This window comes from Gnatocerus cornutus, chromosome 4, assembly GCF_029298725.1.
Source record: "Gnatocerus cornutus isolate USDA-ARS CGAHR chromosome 4, icGnaCorn1.1, whole genome shotgun sequence".
In the NCBI taxonomy this organism is placed as follows: domain Eukaryota; kingdom Metazoa; phylum Arthropoda; class Insecta; order Coleoptera; family Tenebrionidae; genus Gnatocerus; species Gnatocerus cornutus.
In genome coordinates, this window is record NC_142236.1 from 6,867,253 (window position 1) to 6,887,602 (window position 20,350).

General features: G+C 33.9%; 7 protein-coding genes across 8 annotated transcripts; 1 reads left to right on the top strand and 6 right to left on the bottom strand.

Moving 5' to 3' along the window:
- Positions 1 to 1,347: 1,347 nt before the first annotated feature.
- LOC148176285 (protein PET100 homolog, mitochondrial) lies at positions 1,348 to 2,482 on the top strand. Its single transcript, XM_088034607.1, has 2 exons — positions 1,348 to 1,500; positions 2,115 to 2,482. Exon 2 carries the CDS (start codon positions 2,209 to 2,211, stop codon positions 2,446 to 2,448), a length of 240 nt encoding a protein of 79 aa, XP_087890733.1. The 5' UTR covers positions 1,348 to 1,500; positions 2,115 to 2,208; the 3' UTR covers positions 2,449 to 2,482.
- LOC148176286 (solute carrier family 67 member A2-like) lies at positions 2,437 to 6,314 on the bottom strand. Its single transcript, XM_088034590.1, has 5 exons — positions 3,838 to 6,314; positions 3,659 to 3,790; positions 3,474 to 3,603; positions 3,206 to 3,418; positions 2,437 to 3,161 (listed from the first exon to the last, which is right to left on the bottom strand). The coding sequence occupies exons 1-5, from the start codon at positions 3,919 to 3,921 to the stop codon at positions 2,470 to 2,472; spliced, it is 1,251 nt and encodes a 416-aa protein (XP_087890716.1). The 5' UTR covers positions 3,922 to 6,314; the 3' UTR covers positions 2,437 to 2,469.
- A 94-nt stretch (positions 6,315 to 6,408) lies between these two features.
- Positions 6,409 to 7,098, bottom strand: LOC148176287 (acyl-coenzyme A thioesterase 13-like). Of its 2 annotated transcripts, none has more exons than XM_088034604.1 (3): positions 7,009 to 7,098; positions 6,669 to 6,935; positions 6,409 to 6,620 (listed from the first exon to the last, which is right to left on the bottom strand). In XM_088034604.1, the coding sequence occupies exons 2-3, from the start codon at positions 6,929 to 6,931 to the stop codon at positions 6,467 to 6,469; spliced, it is 417 nt and encodes a 138-aa protein (XP_087890730.1). In that variant the 5' UTR covers positions 6,932 to 6,935; positions 7,009 to 7,098; the 3' UTR covers positions 6,409 to 6,466. The 2 variants fall into 2 exon arrangements, with proteins under 2 accessions (XP_087890730.1, XP_087890729.1); XM_088034603.1 differs by having other exon boundaries at positions 6,989 to 7,095.
- Positions 7,099 to 7,133: 35 nt separating this feature from the next.
- LOC148176288 (acyl-coenzyme A thioesterase 13-like) lies at positions 7,134 to 7,771 on the bottom strand. Its single transcript, XM_088034602.1, has 3 exons — positions 7,595 to 7,771; positions 7,366 to 7,547; positions 7,134 to 7,318 (listed from the first exon to the last, which is right to left on the bottom strand). Exons 1-3 carry the CDS (start codon positions 7,673 to 7,675, stop codon positions 7,159 to 7,161), a joined length of 423 nt encoding a protein of 140 aa, XP_087890728.1. The 5' UTR covers positions 7,676 to 7,771; the 3' UTR covers positions 7,134 to 7,158.
- A 354-nt stretch (positions 7,772 to 8,125) lies between these two features.
- Positions 8,126 to 8,744, bottom strand: LOC148176289 (acyl-coenzyme A thioesterase 13-like). Its single transcript, XM_088034605.1, has 2 exons — positions 8,381 to 8,744; positions 8,126 to 8,335 (listed from the first exon to the last, which is right to left on the bottom strand). Exons 1-2 carry the CDS (start codon positions 8,641 to 8,643, stop codon positions 8,182 to 8,184), a joined length of 417 nt encoding a protein of 138 aa, XP_087890731.1. The 5' UTR covers positions 8,644 to 8,744; the 3' UTR covers positions 8,126 to 8,181.
- A 104-nt stretch (positions 8,745 to 8,848) lies between these two features.
- LOC148176290 (acyl-coenzyme A thioesterase 13-like) lies at positions 8,849 to 9,618 on the bottom strand. The gene is made up of 2 exons (XM_088034601.1): positions 9,167 to 9,618; positions 8,849 to 9,123 (listed from the first exon to the last, which is right to left on the bottom strand). The coding sequence occupies exons 1-2, from the start codon at positions 9,514 to 9,516 to the stop codon at positions 8,970 to 8,972; spliced, it is 504 nt and encodes a 167-aa protein (XP_087890727.1). The 5' UTR covers positions 9,517 to 9,618; the 3' UTR covers positions 8,849 to 8,969.
- Positions 9,619 to 10,009: 391 nt separating this feature from the next.
- Positions 10,010 to 17,196, bottom strand: LOC148176291 (BTB/POZ domain-containing protein 9-like). Its single transcript, XM_088035033.1, has 14 exons — positions 16,983 to 17,196; positions 16,799 to 16,852; positions 16,298 to 16,358; positions 15,994 to 16,247; positions 15,682 to 15,943; positions 15,358 to 15,629; positions 15,050 to 15,314; positions 14,908 to 14,999; positions 14,112 to 14,362; positions 13,900 to 14,059; positions 13,732 to 13,853; positions 13,596 to 13,687; positions 10,311 to 10,516; positions 10,010 to 10,261 (listed from the first exon to the last, which is right to left on the bottom strand). Exons 1-14 carry the CDS (start codon positions 17,124 to 17,126, stop codon positions 10,217 to 10,219), a joined length of 2,280 nt encoding a protein of 759 aa, XP_087891159.1. The 5' UTR covers positions 17,127 to 17,196; the 3' UTR covers positions 10,010 to 10,216.
- Between the last annotated feature and the right edge of the window lie 3,154 nt (positions 17,197 to 20,350).

The following is a 20,350-nucleotide window of genomic DNA, read 5'->3' on the forward strand; positions in this document are numbered from 1 at the left end:
TCGAAAATATTCATTTTCTAAAATAATTTAGAATTTCATTCTCTCCATCCTCTTTAGATTCTTTCTATGTACAGACTTTCTTTAGTTTTAGATGTAAATTCTTTTCTGATTTTCTTATATTCTTTACATTCATCATAAATATGAATTTTCTCAGTGTGGCGATTCTCTTTGAAGTTTTTAGATTATTCACATTTCTGTAAAATTTCTGAATTATCTTTTGATGGGTATTTTTTATGTATTCTTTAGATTATCTTTAGTTTTAGATGTAGATTCTCTAAAAGTGTTTTATAAATTATGTATCAGTTTTTTAGATTTTCTATAAATTTTCTTTTAATCGTCCTAAATTCTCTCTAAATTTTCCTTGGAATGTTTACAAGCCTTAGATTCTCTTTGAGTTTTCTGTCGAGTTTCAGAAACAATTCTTAGAAATTATGAAAAATTCGAAAACCCCAATTATGTAATTAAAAAATTATGAATTTTGTAAACATTTTTTTTTATATTCTTAAAATTCTTATATTTTTTATTATGATTTACTTTGCATATTCTTATTGTTTTAGATATTCTTCAGATTGGGTCTAATTCTCGTTTGTTGTTATGTAAATTCTTTTTAATCTACGAGTATAACTTTGTATTAGTTGTCCCTTGATTGACCAATTTGAAGATCTAATTTTTTAACAAAATAAAAAAACATTAATACGTAATTCGCTTGGTGAGCGGAGATAAAATAAAAAAAAACATGTTGTATAAAGAATGCTGTAAAACACACTGTACAATATTAACTCCTGGGCGCCTGAAAACTAGACAACCAAATATACAAACTAACCAAATGAGCGGTATTGTCATCAAATCTGAGACCAAATAAAATCTGTGTGAACTCACCTTAACCTCAACTCATTTCTGATTGGTTGTACATGACGTCACGATCATACATACCACGTGTGTTCACAAAACTCATTCAACTCACTCTTTGATCAAACTTATATACAACCTCCCCTCAACTAGCCCCACAATCCCACCACCCCTGAGCACTTTTCCTGTCCCACCGTCGCATCAAGTACCCAAAAACAGTAATTTTCCGATAAAAGTTGAGAAAAATTCTACGCGTCATTACGGTTCAAGCACTTCGGACACCGTCGGGTATGTTCGGAGTGAATTCAGAGCTACCAACCCCAGATTGAGTGACATTATAAAGTAAATATTTGATTTATTCTTAATTCACGTGATTATTACGTTTCGGTTTCGGTGTTTTCGTATTCTCTTTCTTCTAAATTTGATATTTCTACGCATTTATTAAATTTTTCTAATTTCGTTGAAATTTCGGAGTTGGCGAGAGTAACCGATAGTAACCGAAGTGATGAGTGGGTCTTATCAATTCCAGTTCCAGGAAATTCTTGCTTAGTGTGAATTTTAGTGGTAAATTTGTTGTTGCCCAAGTGTTTTTAGAATTTCAGACGTTCTCTTATTAATGTGGCGTGGAGAGGGAAAAATCCTGACTTTAAGGTGAGTTTGGAAAATGTGAGGTTATGTTTGATAATATTTTTGTTGTCACGGTGTTTCTTAAACTTTTCAATTGCTTTATTCCAAATAACGCAAAAGTGATAATAGATATTTATTATATAAGAGTGTAAGGAAGCAAATTATTCACGACAAAAATTTTATTCTCGAGATCGTAGATCTACGATCTCGAGAAAAAGATCTTTGGAGTGAATAATTTGCCCATACACTCGAATGTAATACTAGATTTTATCCAAAGCCTCTGTTGGTTGCAACTAAGGCATTAAAAGAATTAACAGAAGTGACAGCAGCGACAAATTTTTAGCATTTAGGAAACCATGCGTGCCTTGTTGTCATTAAAATGTAGCATAATTTTCCTTATGGCTTCTAGAGAATAATAGAGTATTTTATTATTATTTATTTATTAGTGCATTTTGGATAAAAGAAATTAAATATGACCGTTTAATAAAGTGCAAGCTGCATTCAAAAGATGGCGCCAGCAAATTTTTCCCTTTGTTTTAAATAGTTTACCCGTTTACCCATCCAAATCGACTTCTACTTTATTTATAAACAATTTGACTCTTAATTGTTAGTTCTATTGTTATTTCCGGTAAATTTAGGACTGCTACGCCACTGGTTTGACAATTGACATCTGTCACTTGTCACTTCTCCTCAACATAACCTAGCAATCTGTAGCCGGTTTCTCCTTCAAAAATGGGCAGTTGGCGACTGGAAATCGCGAAAATGGCCCTTTACATAACCTTCCCCGTGGCTCTTTTCCACTATTTCAACCAACCGGAGCTGTTCGAAGAGTGGGTGGTGAAAACCAAACGAGAGTTGTACCCCCGTGAAGACACCCCCCAACAGCGCACGTTTTTGGAATCAATAGAGAAAATCAAAGCGAAACAAGAGGCCGATCGGATCAAAGCGTTAGAAAAGAGCGCAGGTATATAATAATTTATTTATAAATAAAAGTTAGTTTGTTTTCTTTGGTGTCTTCATTGCCTGTCTTTGGGTGTATGCGAGTGCTGTCCCCACTGTTAGCGGTATGATGGAGAGTAAGAACAAGGCATTGTTACCCCATTTGTGTGAGATGAAGCCGGAGACTAAGGGGCCGACTAACCCGGCGAGAGATATCGTGGATTCGAAGGCCCCCATGACGCTCCCTTTCTCCTCCGCCCCTGCTCGCGCTAAGATAACTTCAGTGAAAGTGGTCTCAAACAGAGTCCTACTTATGGGGAACGGCAGTAAAAACACGTAGAAAACAAAGAAGTTGGGGCTCAGCCCCAGCCCCAAAAACGTGAAAGTCAGGACAAGACACCCGTGGAAAAGTCTCTTGAAACCAGCGGAGTCGTTCGAATACAAGAGCTTCTTCAGTTTGGGCATTGTGAAACTTGTAATGATCCCCATGATCCCCACTGAGGCGAAAACGTATCCGAAGCCTTTCCCAGTGATCCCAAAACGCTCCATCAACACGAGACTGAAGTTAAAATGAAACATTATAGACACAAATTCCACTATTAATTTAATGGTGAAGAGGTCCCAATAGCGAGGCCAGTCGATTTTTGTTAGGTTGGTAAAGGCCTTGGTGATTTCCCCGAGACGGTTGGTACTACCTGTGGTTTTTTTCACGCGTGGTTGGTTCTTTACCACCAGGCTGACCAACACTACAAATGAAGTTAGTAAATATCCATGCCAACTTAGACTGCACCTATATTAATTGTGAAGATGGCGCATTGCAAGTACCAGAGGTACTGAAAACCGTTTTCGAGCTCGCTCAGGATTCCCCCCACAATTCCCCCAAAAATGAAGCAAATCCCTATGAAAGCCTGCATTCGATTCATGGTGGCCATTTTGACGTCTTCCTGTGGGATGTTGTCGTCGGCCACCGATTTGATCAGCAACCCGATTTGAGTCCCGAACGCTAAAATTTATTTTTTATTTTAGGCAGGGAGTTTTCTAGGGAGTTTGGTTTTTACATGTGATCACCCGCGCGATGAAGAACAGTGTCAATGAGGAAGTAGCAGCAGTTAGCAGATTCCCAACGAGAGCAAGGAAGAGGCATTGCAAAAGCACCTTTTTGCGACCAAGAGTGTCGCTCAAACTTCCCTGAAATCACAGGGTTGCCAACATAAAAAATCTCTAGATTTTAAGGGGGACTTACCACAATCGGGTTTGAAATTAAACTAATCAGAGCACCGACAGAGCCCAGGGCGCCTGCGAAGAACTGGGTGCCCCCTATAGAGTGGATGTAGGTGTTCAAACTTGTGATCACCAGCACGAAGGCGAAGGCGTCCTAAAATGGTACTTGCATTAAAACAGAAAAGAAGGAAACTGTTTTACCAAAAAAGACAAAATGTAGAGGACTGGCACGATCATGTTGTCAGTTGGACGCACTGTAGACGACTGTTGGTAATGATAACACATAATAGTGATATGACAGTTTTAATTGTTGCGCAATGATGATACGAGCCTTTCTAATGACTAATCAAAATTAGATTGTTGATACGATCTGATTAGATAGGCTATGCATCCTTTTGCTTGTCCGAATTTTGCCCAATGTCAATCGTAAAATGTGAAATGACCTTTATATTCCCCATAAAAAGTCAATTTTGAAGGTTTAAAACATAAATCATAATGACATTAAAGTCTTGTTCACACTTGTTTTTCTTGACGTAACGTAAAAATCCTCTCTGAAATTCTATGATCAAAGTGTCAAATTGACAGGCAATGCTAACAACACATTTCAAAATGCAAAGTGTGTAAAGTTTAACAAATTAAAAAAGTAATATTTCCCTGAACCATAAAGTCATTAGTTTTAGAGATTTTTATTTTTTGAACGTAATAGTGTCTTAATCCAGCGCATCCACCATTTTTAAGTGGGCTAAAACCGCGCGTCTAAGTGCCCTTTGTAATTTGTAAATGTGTTGGTAGCTATGACTGTCACTTTGACAGTTACAATACGTGTTGATATATTGATGCTACCAACTATTAAAAAATATATACAATTTCTGTTGTCATTTCTACATTCTTAAATTCGTACTCTATAATTTTCAGAATAATAAATTACTATCGCGGAATCAAAATTTCGAACATCACTTTTTGACATGGCAATGTAAAGCAACCTTTATTGTCATTGTGACTAATAACATACAAAGTCAATTTCTAACACTTGCTGTGCCGTTTATGAATTTTAAGGTTATAAAGACAAAGGACAGTTTACAATTTTTAAACATCAATCAATTTGATGTTCGAATTTTTGATTCCGCGATAGTAAATGACCTTGAAGTAATAAGTTCTAGAGATTTTTATTTTTTAAATTTAATAGTGTTTTAATCCAGCGCATGCAGCATTTTTAAGTAGGCTAAAACCGTGCATCTGAGTGCGACTTGAAATGTTTAAATGTGTTGGTAGCCATGACTGTCACTTTGACATTTAAGAGTTGATATACAGATGCTACCAACTATCAAAAATATATAAAATGTTCATTTCTACGTCCTTAAATTTGTAGACTCTAAAATTCTCAGTTTTATAAATTAGTTTTGGAACCATCAAATGTGAAATGGCCTTTATTTTTCTCACGAAAAATCCATTTTGTAGTTTTGAAACGTCAATCGAAATGACATTAAAGTCTGGTTCACATTAGTTTTTTTTTTAACAAAAGTGTAGCTGTGACTGTTAGTTTGACAGTTTGACAGTTTGACAGTTTGCCTAAATTGACGCTACCAACTTAAAAAAATTTACATATATTTTTTTAAATTGCTAGCATCAACATATTAACTCCTAAATGTCAAAGTAACAGTCATGGCTACCAACACATGTAAACATTCGAAAACAAACTCAGGTGCACAGTTTTAGCCCACTTAAAAATGGTGGATGCGCTGGATTAATAAAAATCCCTATTACTGATTATTTTATAGACATTGAATTTATTAATCTGAGAATGTTACAGTCGACGAATTTAAGGATGTAGGAATGACATAATAAATTTTGATATATTTTTTTGAAAGTTGGTAGCATCAATTAACTCCTAAATGTCAAAATAAAGTCGTGTTTACCAACACATGTAAACATTCGAAAGCGCACTATTAAATACTCAGTATTTTTCCACTCAAAAATGGTGGACGAGCTTAACTTTAAAAAATAAAAATCCCTAGAAGTGATGACTACAAAACCTTTAATTTATGAATCTGAGAATATGGATGTAAGAATACCAATAAATTATAGTTTTTTTTTAATTTGGTATCGATTCATTAACGCCTCACTATGAAAGTGACAGTCATGGCTACCAACATATTTAAAAAATCCCAAGCACGCTTAGATGCATGATTGTAGTCCATTAAAAAAATGCTGGATGCGCTGCATTAAGACAACTAAATTTATAAAATAAAAATCCCTAAAACCTTAATTGGTGGATGCGCCGGGTTAAGGTTTAACAAATTAAAAATTGATAAATCCGCAGAACTGACAGTCAAACCATTTAATTTATGAAGCAGATAATGTTAGAGTCTACGAATTTAAGGATTTAAGAGTGACATAATAATAGTTTGTATATTTTTTTAACGTTGGTGACATTAATACATTATTAAGCCCGAACTATAAAAGTAATAATCATGGTTACCAACACATATAATTCTAATAAAGGGTATTCAGAAAAACGATTTTAGCTCATTCAAAAATGGTGGATCCGCTAGGTTAAATCACTATAATAAATAAAAAATAAAAACCACTAAAAATGAACCATTAAATTTATAAATCTGAGAATTTTAAAATACGAATTTAAGAATATAATGAATGATATAATGAAAGTTTATATCTTTTTTAAATGTTGGTAACCTCAATGTATTAATTGCCAACACATGTCAAAATTCCAAAGCCTACTCAGTTTTAGCCCGCTCAAAAAATACTGGAGGCACTAGTTAAGACACTATATTACGTATAATTAAAAATATAAAATCCCCTATTAAAACAGCTACAATATAAATTTAGTGTGAGATCCTTTGACTAGCACATCTCCACTGCCTTTGTTCTTAATTTCGACCTCAAGAAACGCCAAAGTTTTCCCTTTTCGAACGACATTAGCATCGACGAGTATCTCATCTCCGATTTTAGCCCCCTTTAAGTAACTGCAAAAAAACAAATCAAAATCTGTTTAATCTGAGACAAAATTGTACCTCATATGAATGTCAACAGAGACATTAGGCCTCTCAACTTGCGACATTAAGGCGTAAGTTGAGATACAGTCTACCAACGTGGCTGAAAGACCCCCATGTAAGCCCCCCATTGGGTTCGTATGACTTTCATCAACAGTAAGTTCAGCTGAGCATTGTCCATTACCTATTGAGAGTATTTTGACTTTATCCAGGACTTTATCGAAACCTTTACTGCTTTGTATGAACTTTGTTAGTCCTGGGATATTCAAGACTCGGGCTGCCATGCTTCTACAAATTAGTTATATAATTGCTGAGTCAACCTAACCTCACATTTTTATTACAAGTACCACTGCGGACTCACAGCGTTATTATAGCCTCGTTTGAAGTTCTCTGACAGTGTCGAGCATTACGTATTTACCGACTTTGCCCAGGATTTAAGATAACACGTAATTTGGAGATATTTCAAGGTTATGTTATAAGACTTAACACAGTGGCGTATCATTTTTATTTATTATGACTGTGCAACAAATTTAGTTTGCGAACCCTTCACCGCAACCTCCCCCGTGTCTTTATTTGTAATTTCAGCCTCAAGGAACGCCAAGTTTCGCCCCGTTTTAACCACTCTCGCATCAATCAGGATTGTATCGCCTAACTTCACGCTTCTTAAATACCTGAAACAATTCAAATGAGGAATGGCCTTGAACTGTAGTCACTTTACGTGACGTGTATGTCTGTGGAGACTCCAGGAATGCCGGTTTGCGACATCAATGCGAAAGTCGTAACCGCGTCTATTAGAGTTGCTGAGAATCCTCCGTGGACACTCTTAAGAACGTTGAGAGTGTTTTCTTCAACTGTTAGTTCCGCCGTGCATTTTCCATCGCCCAAAGTGGTGATTTTTACCTGAAAGAAATAGGAATGAAGTTAGTTGGTTTGAGAGGGGTTCGTACCTTTTCGAGGACGTGGTCGAAACCTTTGGCGGTTTTTAAGAATTGGGTTAATGTTGGGATGTCGATTTTTTGTTGTGACATGGTTTTCTATACCTATTTAAATTGTATGCAATAATTTAGACACTGAGGAGGAAAGTTTGCGTCACGTGATAGGCGGACGGCTTGTCATTGGTTGAACACCTGAGCAGTTTTATCAGTGGCGGCTCATTAAGGTCATTCATTGTTGGGTAATTAGTTTGTTTTTGTTTAATTGTTGGCGGAAAGTTAATACAATAAATGGTCTTATCAAAAGACATAAAAATGATAACTGTAGAGTACTAAAATTTTATTTTATTTTTATATTTATTTAGAGACTTTGAATTTAATAGTTAGGAACTTTGATAATTTAAATCTAATTGTAAGAATCTAACCTTTATGAAACCTTGAATGAATAATGGCTACCCTATGTGTGTACCTCTTTGACATCTACTTAACCTCAATCTGTCAAGTTGAATATCAAAGCTTACTAGGATATAAAAATTGGTGGATGCGCCGGGTTCAAACACGACTTATATTAAACAAAAAAATATAAAATCCCCTAGAAACAACTACAATATAAATTTGGTGTGAGACCCTTTGGCTAGCACATCTCCACTGTTTTTGTTTGTAATATCAACTTCAAGAAACGCTAAAGTCTTCCCTTTCCGAACGACTCTGGCATCCACGAGTATATTGTCTCCGATTTTAGCCCCCTTCAAGTACCTGCAAAATGTGTCAGATGTGTTTATGCAGAGACACCTTTTGTACCTCATGTGAATGTCAACCGAGACATGATGTCCTTCAACCTGCGACATTAAGGCGAAACTTGAGATGCAATCGACTAACGTGGTTGAGAGGCCCCCATGTAACCCTCCTATAGGGTTTGTATGGCTTTCGTCTACTGTGAGTTCGGCGGAGCATTTTCCATTACCTATTGCGAGTATTTTGATTTTGTCTAGAACTGCATCGAAGCCTTTGGTGCTTCGGATGAACTTTGTAAAGCTGGCGACGTCGATGACTCGAACTGCCATGTCCTTACAAAGAATTAAGTAATTGCTGCACTTAACTTAACCTCAAATGGTTCACTGATAAAGGAAGGCATGCGTGCTTATTTCAAGGTTTTGATAGTTCAGTGGCGTATCGTTTTTACGTTTCTATTAAAAAAAAATAATAAATTGTTTCATTGAGAGGGCGTGGTCATCGTATGTAGGAAAACAGGGGTCACGTGTGAGGTAGCTGCCTTGCCATTGGTGGGAAACTTCGAGTTTTTTCACCAGTGGCGGGTCATTAAGGTTTTGTTGTTTGTTAAAACTTAACTTTATACTCACATAAAATTACATTTTTTGTGAAATAATATTTAAAATATAAATTTGGTGTGAAACCCTTTAACTATCACATCTCCACTACTTTTATTTTTAATTTCTACTTCAAGAAACGCCAATTTTCTCCCTTTACGAATGATACTAGCGTCAACAAGTAGCTCATCTCCGATTTTTGCTGCCTTTAAGTAACTAAAAAAACGTTAAAATTTCCTGAATTTAGATCAAATTATACCTCATGTGAAGTTCAATAGATCCATTGGGTTTTTCGTCTTGCGACAGTAACGCCAAACTTGAGACAACATCCACCAAAGTTGCTGAAAATCCACCGTGTAATACATCCCATGGGTTTGTATGGCTTTCATCCACTGTCACTTCAGCTGAGCATCTTCCAGTGCCAAATGTGATGTTCTTAAGTTTGCTTACCACTCGGTCGAAGCCTTTGGTGCTTTGTAAGAATTTTGTTAGCTTGACGACATTGGTAAATCGGTCTGCCATCCTACTCAGAATTGGTAACAAAGTGTAACTTTGGTGTTGGTGCGATATAGTGGTAGTGAGTGCTATTATTAAGTACTTATTTGCCATTTAGAAAGGTTATTAGAAATAAAAGGTTGTTATCTCAAGGTTATTGTCGTGTTTGTTTCACCAAATTAAAAACGTTTAAATTAATTGAGGAATAGAATGGCTGAAGGTGTTAAAAGCGGGCGAAGCGAGCTATGAGTTTTTTTTTATTTTGAAAGCATTGGCGCATTGTTTGGATGGAAAACCTTGGAAACGTTATCTTAGCGGGCAAAATCATTGAAATTTTTAAACTTACAACTAGCTGTCTAAGAATTAACTTGAGAACCTGAAAATGACTATATGAAGCTATCAGAACGTGTGAGTTTAATATGAGGTCTTCATAAATTGCTATCAAAATTAAAGAATCGATTATGATTCTCATAGATCGCATGTTCAAAAATCAAAGCTTTGGAAACTTCGTATATCAGCGCAAAAAGAATCTGGATTGGAGAACCAGAGGAACAAGTATTTGGTTTCTGCGAGCTTGGAACTACAAGAGTTAAGACATTTTTATTGTTTTGCTACATAATTTTATTAATCAAAAATTTTATCTGCGACTTACATCCCACTTTGTAGTACAAATCGTTTGAATTGAACATAGCCACGAATGTTATCTTTATTAACACTTTATTTTATTATGTGAATGTTATTTTTATTAACCCTTTAATTTATTATGTTATTTATATTAATAATTCGACTTGTAGGTTAATTAAGTTTACTGAATTTACTTCTTTGAATTGCATTCAAAGTGATGGCAAAAGAAATGTTTCTGAAACAAATCACTACATTTAAAGTTTCTATAAAATAAATTTGCTTACATATTTGTCACTAGATGTACCAACCATGCGTACGAAAACTACAGGTCTCTCTAAAAACGTGTGCTCTTGCCAACCGGTGCAAAAAGTTTCTGTTTTATCAACGGCCATTTGCCAATTAGTTTTGTCTGTTGATGTTTCTATTCGATATTTGTAGCGATCGTCAGTATGAAGTAACAACTTGACTGAAGTAATCAGGTAAGGTTGGCCTAAAAAGAAAAACAATTACATTCATTAGATTTTAGACAAAAATAAAAATGTCAAGTTAGTTTAAACAAAGTGAGTATCACATCTACATAAACTGAAGAACGAGCCGAAAATAAAATAACGTTTAGTACAGATTCATGTATGTACATGTTGACCAAGCTGTTTCCAATATCATATAATTTTATCGTTTTACTTACTTGCGAAGTCTAGACCAACACTGGAAGCAAAATCGGTCAGCGGGCGTAAATTTATACAAATTATACACGGTGTCTCGCATAAGGTTAGCTTCCTTAAACATAGAGAAAGTTGAAGGTTTTAGGATTAAAAAACTCTAATGGCAAATTGCGTTTTAAAGACATTTATAAAAAGCACACAAAAAAGTACAACTTTTGGGAACCTCTCTGTAATAATGAAATTCATCCTTGGACATTTACTAATTTTGTTTCTATGGTTATAAGGTATTGTTGGATCTGTCAGCAAAATTTGGGTCGTTTTGTGCTTTTTCAAGCATCCACTCGCAAAATTGAACTCTTTTAGGGTAATCTTCTGGTTCCAAAGCTTGCACACGAGAGTAATGAAACGGATGGAGTTGTTGCTCTCGGATAATACGCCATGCAGTTGTTCGCAAAACGTTTGCAATTCGGCTTTCGGTTTCACAAGTGCTGATCACTGCTTCTTCTTTAACAAGTTGAAGTATTGCATCTTCTGCTTCCAAAACTTCAAGCGTTTGATGACTTTCCCGCTGGCGCGATGGTACTATCGTACCTGTAGTACGTAGACGTTTCAGTGCGTATCTCTGTGGGGAGCCACTCTTGCAGGAAAACGCTGATTGTACAGGCGGGCGGTTTTAGCAGCATTACATCTCCATTCTCCATATAACAGAAGCATATCAGAATATTTCGCAGCAGAAAACATTTTTAAATTTGTGACAAGTCAAAATTGACAATTTAGTGTTGCTATAGAAAATTAACGGTTTCATTGTAGTTGCTTAATTGTAGATCTTATATCAGTGGTCCCAAAATTTCAATTTACAAAAATGCCTTTTTTTCGCTTATTATTCAGTTTAGGCCCAGATGATATATATATTTTTTGTTCCTTATAAACTCACAAATCTCACATTTGCAGGAAGCTAACCTTATGCGAGACACCCTGTATAAAAATGTATGTAAATTTCAAGAATTCTATGATGGGTAAATGTAACTGCTGATGCCATAACTTCTTTGATGTTTTTAATTATTTTTATTTAATTTGGATGGTTTTAAAATTAAATTATACAAAATAAGTGAAAAAAAAAACAATTAAAATCACAATTAAATTTGGCTGCACTGTTTTTTTACTTTTTCTTTTGCGGGATATAAAATCCGGAATCTCGACACTGTTATTTTATGCCTATCTAAGCCTACTCTATTTATCTCTTCTGTAGATACGAGTATAGTAGCAAAAATCCAAAGACTCATTTACCTACTAGAAAAATTGCTTCGTATTGTAGAAATTAATATGTTAATATTTACTGGAATTTTCATGTTGAAGTCTATGGAATTTAGTAACTTTACATTATACTGGGTGTCCCAGAACTCATGACCCATAGAGCAAGGGTGGGTGCCGACAGCAGTACAGATGGTAAATTTAGTCATAATTTTGAAAACTAACTTGATAAAACAACGTTTTTTTCGCAGATTTTAGACACAATTTGAATTAGATTTAAAATAAAAACTCAGATATTTGTATCACAGTTATGTTGAAAAAAAATTGAATTCGCGTATATTTCCGCAAAAACTCAAAAATCGCTAAAAATTATACTTCTTAGGCGTCGCGACGCCAACCAAACCGTGATGAAAAACAAATTTTTGCGTCAGGTTCTAGAGCTTTGTCAGCTATGAGCGTATGCAAATTTTCAAAATTTAATTTTTTTTCTATAGGATGTTTTTAAAATACACAATAAAAAAATTAAACACGGTCTTTCGCAACCTTAAGGAACTCAATTGACTATTTTTTATTTTTTTTAACGATATAAAAGAAAACACCTTTAACCACTTACTTAGAACACCACTGATGAAAATATCTACCTAAAAGAACAAACCTTGAATTGTTGCTAAGCAATCAAGACTAAATTCTTTAATCCAGTGGCGAACTGGAAATTTTGATTAAATATTTGATTAATTGTATCTCGAAAACGAAAAGACTTCTACCTACAACATTTTTATCAATTGATTCTACTTTTCTTCACCAATTACCGTGTTTTGTTTGGTAGTGTATTTCAAAAACATCCTGTATATTGATGTCGGGACGTTTCCTTGCCCTCTGGGTCATCAGTTCTAGGCCACCTGGTTAACTCGAGAATTAATATTTCGATTTTTTATTGTAATCAGATCTTGTCTTTTTGACGTGCTGACAAATGGATTGCGATCGTCGATTGCATATCGTTTAGAATTTGCACGACAAGAAACAAAAAGTTTGCTTCAGGATCTAAAAACATTAAAGAGTGGAAATCTATGTAAGAAATTGTTTAAAATTTTCTAAGAAAGTCAAAAGGAAACTATTATTAAACAAAAATACTTGCCAATTTGCTGAAAAATTAGCACAAAATAGGAAGACGGATGTGATTAAAAATTAATATATTGCATGTTTTCTTTGTTCTGGACAATCTAGTGGGAGTAACCCAATGAAGATATTATCAATTTTGCGAAAATTTTATCTGGGACGAAAAGATTATTTAGATTGATACGAAAACGTATCATATAGAAAAGTCGACCACCAACTTGTTAATAGTTTCTGCATAATTTTTCTCTATGATCTTCTATTTTGACCAGTGAAATTATTTAGAAACGCGAAATTCATCGAAAAACTACAATTTTGTTAACATTCAAATTAAAATTCTTTGAAAGTTAACAAAACGTGATTTTTTATTTAATCATGCAATTGATAAAATTTAGAAGATCAAATTTAATGATTTTTTACGCACAAGCGAGGTAATGTTTGATGTTTTACTGCAATATGTGACATTTTATGAAATTACTTTCAGGGATTTAATTTTTGATATTAATAAATAACGGTAGATAGGAGCATAATTTATATTTATACCTAATTGTATTATGATGCTTCCTTGTCCAATCGTATGATAAGTGAAACCGCTCTGTGGCTTTCCGTTCAGTATATCTTGAGTATTATACCACCTACATCTTTATTAGAAAAGTAATTAACTTAGACAAACACTCACCCTTCAATGCAAACAGCGCCTTTTTCAAAAGTTGCAACGTTACCTTTCGGACGAATTATTCCATTTAGTAGGTTTGGAACACCATTTTTCAAAAATGCTTTAAAGTTTATCAACTCAAAATTCTGTCAAACCATGAAAAATAACATTTCAAAAAAATCAAATACTCACGTTTCCTTTAGAACCATATGTTCCAACAATTTTGATAAAACGAGCAATTTGCTGTCGAAAATATAAATCTTGAATTGAACGACACCTGAAATTACTGTAGTCTATAACTTTGATCCATTCATTACCATCCCGAGAAACTTCAATGAGATACGAATAGAAACTACAACAGAAAAACTAAAATCTTTAATATTATATCTAATAGAAATTTTTACCGTTCCTCTTTGTCAAAAAGTTGCATCTTGATATGATTTACATAATACGGACGATCGAGTTTGACAATAATATAAGAGTTGCCGTTTATTGCATGCCTACAACAATAATTTTCAACAGCAGTTGCAGTTAATAAGTAATCAGTATAGGCTATCGGACCCCAGAAAAATTGATGCATTTTATTATGTTTATGAGTTACGTATACACATGAATCAATTACCAAACAGATTTTTTGTTCTCCAAAGGTCGGAATTATTAGCTAAATATTCGTTTGAAATCCAGCTTCGCGCTGTTAGTTTAAATAAGTGTTCAGTGACTACGTCATAACTCCTTTCTATGCATATGAATTGAGAAAACGCATACGTCAACGGAATGTTACATTGGTGAGAGTGAGATAGAGTAATCGTTATGATTCCTAACTGGTTTCCGGTTTATAGCACACTTGCGTCAACCAATCAGAAGTTTTGTTTTCATAAGTCATCTGTACAGAACGCCATCAGTCCATTTTCACTTTTTGATTATTGGCGCACTCAAGTAAGAAAGATACAAAAACTACAGCAATTCACGTTCTGCACACACATTTGATGCATTCATAACCTCAATTCCAACTCAACTTCATCATTTTCACCAATGGCCTCGGCATTCCTGTAGCCAATATGCGTCGACTAAGAAGTTGTTACGTCACCAAGGCGCGTGTTTGAAACTATCCGTTTTTTAAACTTTTTTTTTGGTATAAATAAATTGCGTAAAAAAAAATGGACACTGATTTTTAATGTTTTCAGACTAGACAGATTTGTTTTTTGAAATAAAAAAAAAACAGTCCGGTAGCCTATTGTCTCCGGCAATAACATGTGCTCCACGAATGGAAGAGGCAATATTCTCGTCCACCACTGAAAAAAAAAACTTAATTTCGTTGTAACAATTCAATTACTTAATTAACCTGAGCGAGCTCTGTTGCTTGAAGTTTTCGGTTTTAGCCCGACAATTTCTTCAATAATCTGCAGTAGTTTTTCAGTTTTCAATAATTTGGAAGGCCAAACGATGGCCACTATTTCAATAACAGACATTGTTGAGAATCGAATGCACTCCATTAGTGCCTCATCTAACTCGTTGTTGTTGTCTTTGCACCACTTTTCCACAAATTTAAAAAGTTCTGTTTCATACACCACAAAAGAGTCACGTTTCAACAAATTTATTAAAGACTCCTAAAATCTCCTTATATTTAAGAAATAAATTTATCTTTCTTACTTTGGTTAAGTGTTGACAACAGTCATTTGAAAACACTTCTTGGAAACTGTGATCTATGAATTCGAAACAAATTTCTTCTAAATCGGCCAAAGAACACGAATTTGCTGCATTTAGCACTGAACATACATTCTCGACTTTTATAGACGATTTGAGTCTAGCAGAAACAACTGAACTTAGGTCTTTCGCCAAGTCATCTTTTGTCAATCCCAAGTTCATCAAAATGTCTGGAAATTTTAAAATCACTTTGGAAATTAAAGAGGAGGGTTGACGTCCTAAAATCATTTTTTTACACAAATGTAACATTAACAAAACTCACGTGTTTACGCAAAATGTATCTTTCCTGATCATTTCTTACGTTTCCTTTATTGATATGGGAAATTGCAACCAGTAACTTTGTCGCTTCTATGAGATTTGAAGGAAAAACAGTTTCTAGGATTTCATTTTCTGACAGACATGTTAATCTCAAGCAATCTTTAACCAAATCGTCTTTATCTGCGTTATTTTTGCACCACTGTTCCACTACGCTAAAGACGTCAATTTCAGCCAAAGGGAAAGCATCACGTTCCAACAGTTTTACCATGGACACCTACAAAGTATTTAGTCAATACTGCCCTTTCTACAGTTGTAGTAATTCACTTGAGATAAAGTTGGAAGAGTGTTGTTTTCAAGAATTTCATTAATATTCTGATCGATGAATATCAAACATTTCTCCATCAGTCCTTGCAGATCACAAAACGTTGCAGTGTTTAGAGTTTCACAAACATTTACAGTGTTAAGAGAAGAAACCAATTTTTCAGTCATAAACTTTTCCAAAGAGTTCAACGAAAACTTGTGGGCTAGATTTAGAATATCAACCAGCATTTCTTCATCAACCGAAATCGACACATTTCCTGCAAACAAAAGTCGGATTTTTTGGAAACCTTTCTGTCAATAATTATACCCAAATAGATGTATTGTAAAACGATTTCAAAAGCTCGCAGTGGGACATCAATTTCAATCTCCTGAAAACCAAAATTGTAGATTCTGAATACTTATAGTCCGAGATCCCATAACATAAAAATCTGGGTCATAAGCTAATTCGATCAAACAAACTTTTTTGAAGGTTTTATGAAGAGTAAATTCATGATCTCTTGGTTTGTCTAATCGTAACTTTACCGAAGTGCTTCTTGAGGATGGTGATTTACACTAGGATAGTAGTATCATGATGAAATTGATATCAAATGAAAGATCAGAAGCTGTATTGTCATAAATGTTTTGTATGCCTCACCATCCTGGTAGAATTACCATCCTCAAAAAGTACTTCGGTTAAGCTGTGATTAGGCACACCAAAAGATCTTGAATTTACTCATCATAAAACGATCAAAAAAGTTTGAACGAATTAGCTTATGACCCAGGTTTTTATGTTATGGGATCTCGGACTATTAAGAGAAATGAGCCGTACTTTGGAATCCGTCAGGATCGAATCGAAATAATTAGAACGAGCCGCAAGAATCACCTAAAACCAAGGAAACCAATTTAATCTTATCTTTTATGATAAAACGATAACAAATAAGACCACGTCACAAAGTTTGTTCGGATCTTTAGTCCTGTTTTACAACTATTTTTAAAGCAATTAGAAAACTCACTTTATGGGCGGCGATTTTCTGCCCCCCTATTACAAAATTGATATCCGAAAACCGCTCACTTAGCACAAACTGCGCCATATTCTGGTCAAGTTGCCCATAATCCGAAATAACACTTATGGGAACATTTTCTGCCTCCTGGGCCATTTTTGGGGACTTCTGGTATGTATCAACAAAACAACGCACTGATTTTTCCCTAACATGGAAAAAACTAAAATTATCGCTAATCTGTAACTTATTTAATCTTATCACTTACTGAGATAATGCAAATTCCACAAGGATGGGGGAGGAGTTTGAGATAAAAAAAATATATATTTTCTATGAGAACTTAAAATTTTACTGAAGAAATCGAAACGAGAACTTTTGAACTAATGATAAACTGCCAGAAAATTGAAACGAAACTTTATTCAATAAAATCGATTTTACAATTGGCGGATGCGCCGGGTCCAAAATTCTAAAATTACAAAGTTTAAGGGCTGGTTTACAGAAACTACGTTAAATATTTAATTTCAATTAAACACTTAACATTATGTCAAAGTAACATGTGATCATTTTTCCGCCAATCAAGTGTCACAAATTATCAAATTAGTTACGAGATTAATTTAATTTCAATTAAATTATTGCGCCGGCTCCTACAATATGAGAATCTTTCACTATTAAATCTACCTCTTTTTTTCTCTTTAACTAATACTTCCAAGAATGCCAACAGGCGTATCAACAAGTAACACATCGTCGGCTTAAGTCGTTAAGTTGCGAAGTCCATTTTGAATTTGGTTAACCCAAATCAAGAAATCTTAGGGTGGGTTTTTCCAACTTTTAGTTAAGTCATAGTTACGCAACTAACAGTTAAAAATAGCTATAAGTTAACTTCTAAGTAAAAATTTAAGTGTTTTTCCACAATATTTCAGCTTAAAGTTAGTAAACTGATAGTTAACCAAAAAAATTGTTATGTTGTCAAAATTTAAATGACAGTTTCTAGTTTTATTCTTGGCTAATTTTTGACGTTTTTCTAAACTCCATAAGATCTCTTTACAACATTTTTTGTTTTGATCTGTGATTCGTTGTATAAATTTTCTGCCATATTTCAAGTTTAGCGTAAACAAGTAGGACTTCACAAGATAACACCGCCATTTCCCAAAAGAACACAATTTTTATAATTACCAGCTGCAAACCTACGTATCAGTAAAAAGTAACAAAAAATATGCGCATCATAAGATCATGGCCAGCGAGCAACAATATCTAACATATTTGTGATAGTTTGCACATTGAATGAAAAATATTGTTTTTGGTTTCTGCATATGAATAAATTAAGGTCTAAGAGAAGCCAAGGCTTTAGTACCTTTTTTTATTGTCTTTGACGCAGTGAATTTATGAAATCCATTTGAATTCGCAAGTATTTTTGCAAAAACTCAAAAATCGTAAAAAGTTATAGAGGAGTACATTTTAGGCGTCGCGACGCCACAACTATCGGAGATAAAAAACAAGTTTTTGCGTCAGTTTCTAGAACTTTGTCAACTATAAGCGTTATGCAGATTTTTAAAATTTGATCTTTAAAATTAAAGACAATTTTGAGGCCGGATCTTCTATGTAGCCGACAAGCGAAAGCATTGGGAAAATTTGTTTGCCCCCATTTTTCAAAATGGTTAACTCGTTGTTCTAACAGACGACGTCTTCTCATAGGCAAATAATCCTCACCATTACTGTACACATTTATATAATATCAATTATCTATTGTGACACTTGTAGTAAAATTTGTAAATTCTTAATTCTGTAAATTAAAGTTAAACTACAAGTTAACTCGAACTTCATGTACTAGTCAAATTAAATTGTGAGTTAACTCAGAACTATTTGTTTAAAGGACAATGGAAAAACTCTTATATGGTAGTTAATTATTAGCTAATGAAAACTGTAAGTTAACTAAAAATGGAAAACCCAGCTTTAATGTTTTACATATTTGTCGTCAATTTTGGGATTTGAAAATTTGGGGAATGAAAATAGAAGGTTTCTTAACTATGAAATAATAACACATAAAAGGATCCAACGCTCTACCATTTTGTTATCCTTTTTATAAAATTGAAAACTCATTTTGTTTAAAAATGGACTTAGCAACTTAACAACTTAAGCCGACATCTTCAATTTTATCATCTTCAAATAACTACAAAAAAATTGAAATCTGTGCAAATATTAACATAAATACCTGAAATGTGTTTCTACAGAATTAATTACATTGTTTCTACGACTATAACTTAAAATGACATTTATGACTATCTTTACTAACGTCAAAGTTTTGGCTTGTTCGACGAGCATTATAATAGTTATTGTAAAATTAATTTTTTCTTCTACAAACAGATAAAGAGCAGTGTATTTTGGGTTGCCTATATTATTAAACAAGCTAAATGTGGGAATGGAAACAAACGTCTTGGAAACGTCAAAAATAAAGGTGTTTTATTAGTTAAAGTTAGAAGTTTTTATTCAACAACTGCAAATTCTCACTCAAGCGCTAGAAGAACGGATATCGATATTTTGCCTGTGGTTTTCTGTTGGTACCACTGTTTAAACCCATCATACTTTTTTCGTAAAAAATACGTAACTTTCTTGGTAATAAATTGTTTTTACTCATCGTGTTTTGTATTGCGAATTTAGGTTGACATTTTTTATCAAAGACATTGCTTTGCGTCTAGAAAATATTTTGGATTTAGGATTCTTTAATTTTATTTAATTAAATTGGTTTAGGTTACATTCAAAGAAAATTTATTGGATCAATTCTGGGTGTTGACAAAAATTATCAAAATTACAATTTATTCCCAAACACCAAATTTTGTCAAAAAATGCTGACGCGCGTTTCGATAGCAATGCTACAATCATCAGAGCGATGATTAAACTGAGTTTATGATGATGGTAGCATTGCTATCGAAACGCGCGTCAGCATTTTTTGACAAAATTTGGTGTTTGGAAATAAATTGTAATTTTGATAATTTAGGTCCCATTGTTAATTGATACTTAAATAATAGTTATTTGTGTACCAAGCCAAAAAGTTTTGTTTTTGGCCGAGGCGAGGGCAAAATGGCACTTTTTGGTCGTGATACACACAAGATTTTTAAGGCGACATCATTAAATTTACAAGTTAATTAATTTTTATTTTTGATTAATTAATTAATCTAATTTAATTTAATCATTTATAACAACTGAATAAGTGTAAATATTTAAGAATCCTTCAGAAAAGTTCATACTTTCTTGTGTAGCTTCTTAAATTGTATGAATAAGATTTGATGTGCTTTTTGATATTGTTGCAGCACTGCTAGATATCTTCATTTTCAATAATTCAACAAGTCTTTGTTGCACTTTACAGCAGTTTGACAATCTGATTTTAC